The 10,073-nt window shown below is 43.2% G+C and overlaps 1 protein-coding gene across 2 annotated transcripts; it reads right to left on the bottom strand.

Moving 5' to 3' along the window:
* Positions 1 to 3,265: 3,265 nt before the first annotated feature.
* On the bottom strand, positions 3,266 to 10,039 carry Fam46a (family with sequence similarity 46 member A). Of its 2 annotated transcripts, none has more exons than XM_004628268.3 (3): positions 9,719 to 10,039; positions 8,977 to 9,541; positions 3,266 to 7,863 (listed from the first exon to the last, which is right to left on the bottom strand). In XM_004628268.3, exons 1-3 carry the CDS (start codon positions 9,736 to 9,738, stop codon positions 7,087 to 7,089), a joined length of 1,362 nt encoding a protein of 453 aa, XP_004628325.1. In that variant the 5' UTR covers positions 9,739 to 10,039; the 3' UTR covers positions 3,266 to 7,086. The 2 variants fall into 2 exon arrangements, with proteins under 2 accessions (XP_004628325.1, XP_004628326.1); XM_004628269.3 differs by having other exon boundaries at positions 9,774 to 10,038.
* Between the last annotated feature and the right edge of the window lie 34 nt (positions 10,040 to 10,073).

Below are 10,073 nucleotides of genomic sequence, written 5' to 3'. Positions count from 1 at the left end.
CATAGTGATCCATCTGTTTACAGCCTCCCAATAGCTGGGATTACAAGCACGTACACACTACCACATCCAGTCTCAATTGCTGTCTCAGCACGCCCCAGGGGTGGGGCTTGTATGGCAGGCCTGGGGATCAAACCCCCGGCCCCTGCGCCTGCTTGCAGGCTCCTTACTCTGCTGAGCTATTTGGCTGGTCCTGTATTATTGTTTTTATTATTTTTTCTCTTTAAGGGAAAGTAATCAATCAGATGGTAGCAATTGACTTGGAAAAGTCAATTTAAATATATATGTCCTCTAAGAAAACATGTTATGCTAAAAGAGAGGCTGAGCTAAGCAGATAAATTATGGAAGTGGTTACTTATACTAAATAATAATTTCCTAAAATACTACATTACATATTAGAGTCTTTCAGTGTAAAACATGTCATTCCTCAAAAATTTTTGACTGTCAAATCCCATCCCTATTTTAAAGAAAGGCATTGCCTATAAAATCAGCTTTCTTCAACCCCATTCCATTTCCTTAAGATGTGTAGATAAAGCTTCTCTAAAAGTGTTTAGTAAAAAAAAATCATTTGACTTTTACTATTCCATAAACCCCCCTAGTACTTTCTAGTCTAAGGTTATAAATAAATAAAATTCACTATTCTTTTTACAAAGATAGCCATCTCCTAGAAGTTGCTTAGAAGGGTCACTAAGTCTTCATTTTCAATAAGTTTTGAGAGAATAATTTTAGACTTGCAGGAAAACTATGAAAATATACCAAGAATTTCCATACCACTCACATATAGTTTCTCCTGGTACTGACAGTCTACCTTTTTTTTTTTTTTTTGCAGAACCAGGGATTGAACTCAGGCCCATGCGCTTGCCAGGGAAGCACTTATTCCACTGAGCCATCACCCCAGCCCGACAGTCTACCTTTTAATATGGTACATTCTACTACCATAAACAACTACTGAAAAGTTACCTTCTCAATAATACTTCATTCACAGTATTTTAAGTTTCAGTCAATGTAGTTTTCTGTTCCTAAATCTTCATCGTGAATATATTACATTTTGTTGTTTGTTTCTTTGGTTTCTCTTTGCTATAGAAGTTCTAAGACTTCCTTGTTTTGATGATTTAAGGAATACCGCTTGGTATGTTATAGGAGTCCCCTCAGTTTAAGTTGGTGTCAAGTGCCATCCTTGTCACACCACACAAAGGTACATGTTGCCACCATGATTTAGCGCTCATCATGGTGACCCTAATCACATAGCTTACGAGTGCCGGTTAGTTTCCTGCCCGGTGTACTACTCTTTTCTCCCTCTTCCTACACAGCTACTGTGCTCCTTACAAGGAGGGACTGTGCTCCTTACTCCTACTGTGCTCCTTACAAGGAACTATGTGTAGCTCACAGTTAAGATGACAGTAGTTAACCTCTACTCCTACAGGGGGCAGTATGTACACAGATTATTTGGAATTCCATGCAGGAAATGTACCTCTTTGCCTCGCTTATGTACTCAGTCATTTGCTGATATAACTGTTGATATCATTTGTTGATGCACGAATATTTCATACTTTGGATTATAATCTAATACCAGTTATTTATTTTGAAGCCCAAGTTGTTTCTACTTTGATGCTCTCAGTTTTCTCGTGTCCCTTTGACTTTACTCCTCCTCATTCTTGCAGCTTTATCTTTCTTGCTTTTGTCTTTTTTGGATGTATCCTTGCTTTCCAAACTTACAAGACATTTCAGGTTTGTGTTGTAGGTTTCCTTCTCTGGCCCTAGATTTACATTTGGCTGCTTCACCCAAAGAACCCAGGTTCGTTTTATTAGAGTATAGTATTAGACAGGAAGAGCTAGGTCTTGCTAAGTGAAGGCCATTGTAAGTCTGACCGCTTCCCTTGCCCCTTCCCTGCCTGAGTATTTCTGCTAGTTGACTGAAGGACATTCACATCATTGACTTCAAACTTGGTAGTGAAGAGGAAATTGCAGGTAAGTAACAAACATTTTAGCTTTAATTACAAAATTCAACAATGTAGTGACAATTTATAAATATATTGAATTTACTTAGAAGCTCTGATTTTAATTCCCATTTTTTGGGTGCTAATATCTGTCTTTTGTCTTATTCAAAGAACCTAATGCTTAGGGATTGAGGTTCCTAAGGAAAGAAGGGGGGATAGCTTCTCTCTATACTTAGGTGCAGCCTGGTAACTCACTAGAAATGGAAGCAGATATCTAATCTAGGAGAATTTAATATTCATCATTTTTTTTGTGTATTACCAGGAATTGAACTCAGGACCTTGTGCTTGCCAGATTTTACTGAGCTATCTCGCTGGTCCTATATTCATCATCCTTATTCAATCTTTGATTAAAAGGAACTATTATATTATGATCAGCGATCAGTTTTAGAATGAAGCTTGCAACAAAGCAAGAGAATGACACAGATACCATTATCAAGCCAAATAACTACCTTGTGTTTTGATGTGTTAAGGACAGTGGCATTTAATACCAAGAGTAGCTCTTTCACAGAAGCTATGTCAAACATGCATTCTGTGCAACAACACTTTAAACGGTTTCAAAACCAGAAGCACCTTTTATAGCAGCATAAGATTCCCCCATCCTCATACGACTGCTGAGAAAGTCTTCAGAAATACACAAGTGTAATCCGCAGACGCTGTGCACCGTCTAGCAATTTGAACAGGTGAGACGACACAAAAGGCCAGCCACAAGCTTGCCACCTTAGCATGAAGCATCTGCACACGCGTGCGCACACACTGCAGTGCACAAGACCCTTGGGTTATTCTTCCCTCTGTCTACTTCCCTTTCCAATTCCTGGCTAGTAATACTTATTTTACCTGAATTAAACACTATGAATAACCTGAGAGCACTTCAAATAAATATTGTACTTGTCATCAGTGATAAGGGAATCACAGTGTTTGTGTTACTCATGAAATGTAAGCCCCCATCAGACCTCCTAGAGCCCTGAAGTACAGAGCCTTAGGTCTCTGCTGCTGCTGCTGCTGAAAAGCAGCTATCTTCTGTGTTACTGAGCACTGCTAAATTCATGCACAAATGTTTAGCACCTATCACCTAGATCCCTTGGAGCTCGCTGAGTCAGTCAGAGAAGCGCTAGCTGAAAGGCTGACCTGTTCATCTCCGTACTCTGACCAGATTGTTCCTGAAGGCTGTTCTTTTGCATAGACTGCCTCGTGCTTCCTAATGGACATTATTTAGGACCCGGAAGACACCCTCTTTAGCCAGGGCAAAGCACCAGAAACAGCAGACACAAATCCATAGAAAAAAATAACTTCTTTTTATTTACAAAAAAAAATCCAAATATTGGATGCTGTAAACAAAATTCACAATCTGTTCCCTCTAGCACTGATTTAAATCTGTCAGTTTTCAAAAGTCCACTTTCAATCAACTCCTTTTCTGCCTGTGACACACTATAGTCATAATATTCCGGAAGAGTGACCCAAGGTGCAGCTTGCTGCAGCAGGATGCCTCAGAGTAGGCAATGGTTGTAGAGGTGAGAGGAGAGACAGGCAACAGGCAGAGCCTCCTTTATTCTGCAAAGCTTTGCAGCGAGTCTTTCCAGTTTCCTCGACATCTTCCCACTTTGTGCCTCGACCCTTTACTTTGTTAGCAAGCCAGTACTATAATAAAATATTATATAGCGATTCTTTCTCAGCACTGAAAAGGCTATGCTAAAAGAAATCTTAAAGAAAGATTATATTCAAATAAGTGCTATATATGAAGTCACTTTTTTTTTTACTTTTTGGTTTCATCTAATATACTTCATCTTCAACAAAAAAGCTTATATTTGACGGCTTCTGAAAGCTTTCAACATAATACATTTCATTTACAAAATAGTTCACAATATTTAACAACCTTATGCACAGTAAAGCAACCAACAATAAGCAAACAGAAAGGGATGGTAAAAACAGTACGTTTACTTATTTCATTTCCTTCTTGGCTTGGTATACAGAGGCTCCTCCATTCTTGCCTTTTTTGGACCCACACTGAAACAGGCCACCGGGTACCAGAGTGAGCGTATCCTCGATCCACTTCAGGAAGGGCAAAGTCCATCACATGTAGGAGTTGGTGAAGCAGCTGGATTTGCCAAAGATGAAGTAAACTTTTTTAAGAAGGCATGTTACAAAGTAAGTATCCTCTGGCATGCCAGACTGATCAGGGGAGAGGAGCTTCCAGGAGCAGAAGACTTCTTCCTACTTTGAAGTAACAGCACACGAGGCCAGATAAACACAAAAGCAAACCAATCACAGGCACTAATCGGGAGTTGAGAGCTGTTCTCTCTGGCCTACACACGAAGCTCTCACCACACATTCAAATATTGAGGCCACACATCCACAGAGACACGTATCACACTGCATATTTAACTATATATGCACAAGACTATAGTACACACAAAATAGAAATAAATTATATGAGTATCAAAGTAAATGCTGAAAATTGTCATGTATAGGCTGTCCTAACTGAATGCCAGGTATCAACTAAGCTAGCAACCCTGAAACAAGCAAGAAAAGAATATAAGTATTTGAGAAAATAAATGAAAAGTGTATTTTCAAAAAAAAAGACTCCTTCCAACAAAAACCTGTCATAAAGGAACAGCAGGTTGCTGCTGTTGGAAGAGCCACACCTCCAAACTCTTAAAAAAAAATAGTAGACAACTCATTTGTTGAGTTGGGATGTAAGGAAAGCAGATTTGCAGCTGCTCTGCTATACCTCAGCATGCCTTGTTTTCTTCTAGAAAACTTTCCAATTGCCAAGCAGGCAGTGCTGCGCCCGGACAGGTGAGTGCCAGGCTTATCTGTATGCCGAATAATGTTTTCTATGACTTTGCAATTGATTTGTCAAACCCAGGGCTGGGGGGAGGGAGATTGTGCCAACGTGGGAGAAGAGCTCCCTAGAAAACAGTGAGTGGCAGCCCTGACAACATCCGCCAGGAAGCTGCTACAGCAAACAGGTTCCCCTTAAGGCCTCAAAGAAAGATGCACAAAAGCTATCCAGACAGATTAACCTGGATTACTGCAGTACTTAGCACCTGAAAGATGCTCAGATCGTAGACAAACAAATTACACTGCCAATAGGAGAATGTTATTTTCTTCCCTGCTCCTTCCTTCATGATAAAAATTTTTCTGGTTGGGTCTTCACGGGAATTATCATAGTAGGCAGTCTTCTAATGGGGTTGGTGGGGATTCTGTGGGTTTTATGTGTAAATTGTAACAAATGCATTTTCAGAGACCAACATCCAGAGGGGTGGAAAAAGGGGTGATTTTAGGATTACATGTCATCAAACTAAAAGAATAACACTAGTTCATTTCACAAGGGTATACCTGGTCTCTTAGAAAAGAGAAAATAAAGTTGGGTTTGATTTAAAGCAAAGTGATTAAATTTAAAGTACAGTACTAAATATTTAAATGCAGTTAGACAACCAGATCAAAGATGTTTCACACTGGCATAAATCTATAAAATGTTATATATAATATATATCTCATATATAAACTTTATGCAATTGTGCAAATACTCTTTAAAAAGGGTCACTTCACATTTACTAAATTCTAGTGGTCCTAAAATGCGGAATGCATTCATTTAAAAATTCATTTAAATATTTATAAGTAGTGTTCAGATCACCAGAAATTATTTTTAGCAGTTAGGGATTTAGGTAGCCTACCACTGACTCATGATCCACAAGATTACATACCATGGAGGTATGCAATTGCTTAAAACAGAAAAAAGATGGGCTCCAATTTTCCAAATGGCAGTTCAAATATTTTTCTAAAAAGTGTTCTGCCAAACATTCTGCCATTTGTGGGATTTTCTGGCTCACAAAAACAAAACAAACAAAATACCTAAAAACCTCATCATAAATGTATAATCTCTGTTCTTATCAAATATATTACTTATTTCCCCCTTGTCTGCTTTGATTTGTTTAGCTGTGGGTTTTAATTCATCATTGCAATATGCCCACATTTCATGTCATCCTAAACATAAAAGCACACAGTATTTAAACATTTCCTATTTGATACACTGTTCTAGACCGTAGTCGACGTAGTGTGTAGCTAAACACATACTGCACGTATGTATACACACACAATATACATGTGTACCTATGATAACATCACACCAACATCAACTTCATACAAGTTATTTGTCAAGAAAAAATAGGGCACTTCCTCCACCATTCACAAGCTTATATATGGTTTTATTTTCTTCTGAGTCCCTGATAAAATAAAATTATTAAACCATAAAATAATTTTCCACTTCAAATTTTCAGGAAGCAACAGGCACTTTGATGTATACTGGAGTGTAACAAATATAATAACTATATTCTCTGTCTCTTTACTCGGGTATTTAATCCGTTAAATCTTTGGTCCTTGAGCATATTTTCTTCACTACAGCTGTTTTTGCTTGCATTTTACATTTTAAAAAATGCGAGCTATGTACACAGCTGGAATTAATGGATTGTGTCATCACAAGTTCTGCTGTTTGTTACGAGAACCGCACCAACCCACTACTGTCCATTCAGAGCAAGCTGTTTCTGTTGTCCAACAGGATCGTTCCACACACAGCACTCGCTATGGGCTTCAGGTAATAATCCAGTGTTGGAGTTCCCCTTCTTCCCGTATTGTTACTATCTGAACTCCTGCACTACTAAACAAGGTGGGGTGAGACACTTTCATCTGTATTTTCCCTTTTTATGAATCTACTCTAAAAGGCTTTCCACTTTTCCCCACCATGGCAAAGCTATGGGAGCAGTTACTGCAAACCCATATTGTCATCAAGGATTTTTCCCCTGTTTTAAGACAGCCTGGTTGCCTTCAATGACAGGCCTCTTTTTTGTTTCCAGGTAGAATCCAATTGAGTAGGAGAAAAGGGGACAGTTAAAGAGGGTCACAGTTTATAGGTCATGCTCCCGTGCCAAAGGAAAGACCCATAAACTTTGCCAAGCTTAAAACCAGGAGCATACCATCGCTGTACAAAGACACCCCCAATGAGGGCTGGGCTACTCCTTTTTTTTTTTTTTTTTTTTTTTCTTTTTTTCCTATTTTATCTGAACTGGCTTCCCCCCAGGACATTTTTAAATGATTGTTAATTGCAGGGTAGCCAAGTGGAATACGTCTGCTGCTGACACGTAAACACTGGCTGAACTTGTGCAATGTAGTAATTGCTAAAGTTAGCATCCGCTACATAGGGAGCCGGCTGGTAGTAACACGTGACGTTCGCCACATTAGGGATGACATTCTGATCAGCTAGCACCCGGATGGCCAGCATGGTGATAAGGTTTAAAGTCTGTCTTCTCTCATGTCCCATCAGGCACACTGTACTCTCATTCACCACTCCATGTAGGGTCATGAGATAGTCATACTTGCGGTCTTCCAAGCCTACGAAGTGGTTCTGCAAATAGGACTCCAGTTTTCTCTGCTGCTCCCCAATGTCTGAGAAATCGATGAAAAACCTGGAACACATATACCTCTGGAGAGTCTTGATTTCATCAGAGGCTGGCCTGAAGCCCCTCACTAAGAGGTTGCAGTACTTCAGCAGGCCTCCCCCTCTGATTTCCTCTGGGTTCCTGGTGGCGATGATCTTGTTACAAAGGTGATCAAAGGCTTCATGGAAATCGCCATAGACGCTCTCACCGATTATAGTGGGGTGAAATGTTTCACTCATCGGATTCTCTGAACATTCATAAAAGAGGAGAAGAGAGTCTAATTTGATTTGAAAGGAATCTACACTGAATTCAAACTGCCTCCGAAGGGAATCCACAAATTTCAATTCCACATTTTTGCCACTGTTGTTTGACAGGGATATCAGACTCCATCGGTCAGAGTCATTGCACACTTTAACCATTTTCTGCACATAAGCTTCCTACAATTTAAAAGATAAAACAAAATGAGCAAACCTAGAAAAACACAGTAAATAAATACATCCTCTTTACAGCTGCGAATTATTTTGCTATTTCCCTTTTGTTTTGTCAAGTTTCAGCAAAACACTACCTACAGGCTTAAACAGTCTCTGAAAGCAGAACAAAAAAAAAAAAAAAAAAAAAATAGATTTAACGAGCAGTTTTACTGTCTGAGAAAGAAACTGGAAGTAATAGTTTGAGGCTTTGGGCAGACGTACCAGAGTACCAAGAGACTCTGTTGTCATGTCTGACTTTCAAAATGTGCTTTTCTTTTCTTTTCTTTTCTTTCTTTCTTTCTTTCTTTCTTTTTTTTTTTAAATGGTCTAATATGATAATACCCACACAATATTCAAAAAACACCCGGGGGCGTCCAGTATTGAGTTTTTCTTCCTCTCAGCCTTGTTTTGTCCCCAGCCACCTCTCCCTAAAGCAATCAGGGTGATCAATCAATATCTGAAGTGTCCCTCAGGCGATATTCTACAGCTCCACAGTTTTAATCAAATACTAAATGGCCATTAATTTTCCTAATTACATATAAACGGTGACTAAAGCTTGTGTGGTGTGGGGGAGGGGCACTATGGCGATACCCTTAACATGTGAACACGGTGAGCTACCAAATATATATTTTACCACAGGGAGTCAGCTGAAAGCATCTAGGAGATCCGCTCATATTTTCCAGTACAATAAAAATCCCACTGACTCAGTTCTGCTTCGGGCCGCTATTTTCCCAAAGACTAGATCATAAAGTGACCCCCCAAAACTATTTACATCACTTCATCCTTCCACCTATCAGAAGCCACTCCGGCGGGACAAGATTCCAGCGAGGAACGCCAAGAGTTAAACCACAGGGGAAGGAAGAGAAGGGAGGACAGAAGAGGAAGCTGGAGAACTGTGGCGCTCAAGCTCCCACTACACTAAAACACTCCATAACCTCCACGCACCTCGCGTCACTCATTGAGAAAAACAAAAAGCAACAGCGCTCTGGAGCGCAGGAAGGCAGCAGATCCGCAGCGTGGGGCGCTGGCCCTTCGCCCGCCGCCGTCTCCCTCTGAACCCCGAGCCCCAGGCAGCTTTACCTTGAGCGTGAGCGGTGTGATCTTCTCCTTGTTCACTCCTTCGGGTAAGAAGTCCAACAGGCAGTCGAGCACAACGTCCTTCACAGTCTGAAACTCCTCTTCCCCGCGCAGGTCGGCGCAGAAGATGAGGTCCAGGTCCTTGTAGCCCAGGCCGCTGTCCTGGTGCAGGACGTGGCTGGCGGCCGAGCCGTTGAGGCGCACGTCGCGGACGCCGATGCGCTTCTCGGCCAGGCGCCGCCGCACCACCTTGACGATGAGGCTGGGCTGCAGCTCCAGCGTGGGGAAGTTGCCGCGCCCGTGGATCGGGATGGTCTCGCTCAGGATGCCGTCCAGCCGCTGCACTTGCTCCCAGGTCAGCACGTTGCAGTGCGCCGTGGGGCTGTCGCAGTAGTCCAAGCAGTGTTCGCCTAAGCTGTCGCCGCCGCTGCCATCAAAATCGCCGCCGCCGAAGTCGCTGCCTAGAGGGATGTAGGCGCCTCCGGCCAGCTCGTCCTCGGCCATGGCGAAGTAGCCTTCGCCCTCTGCCATGTAGTGTCCGGCGAGCGCCGCTTGACCCTGGTCAGTCCTGCAAGAAAGGGACAGGGACGGCGCGCGTGAGGACGCGACGCGGCGACGACGGGTGCAGGGGGACAGCGCGCTGCCTCCCCGACGGCCGCGGCCCGGCCCCGCGGCTCTGCGTAGAGGCTCCCTCCCCGCCCCTCGGCCCTGGCCCCGCGCCGCGCCCCGCAGGACAGCCCCGCACCAAAAGTATCGCGGATGCATCCGGAAAGCGCAAGCGAGAGGCCCGTCTGTGTCACCTGGAGGCGGCCGCCCCTTCTAAGAGCGAGCGAGCGAGCGCGCGAGAGGCGACCCCACTTGCAGGAGCCGCGAGTGCGCTCCCGGCAGCGGCGCGGCGACTTCGTCCTGCACGGCTCTCCGCGCTGCGCCCCGCGCCCCGCCCGCGCCCTGCCGCCCAGCTGCAGTGGTCCCGGCGGTGGCGGCTCCGGTGCCTCCGCGACCCGCTCTGCCCGCGCCTCAAGCTTCGGAGATTGAGCGGGGAAGTCGCGCCAGGACTTTTTTTATACCGGGCTTCCGGGGCCCGGGGCGGCGCGCTGGCC

This window comes from Octodon degus, unplaced genomic scaffold, assembly GCF_000260255.1.
Source record: "Octodon degus isolate 3935 unplaced genomic scaffold, OctDeg1.0 scaffold00022, whole genome shotgun sequence".
NCBI lineage: Eukaryota > Metazoa > Chordata > Mammalia > Rodentia > Octodontidae > Octodon > Octodon degus.
This window is presented reverse-complemented; position numbering and strand designations above follow the sequence as displayed.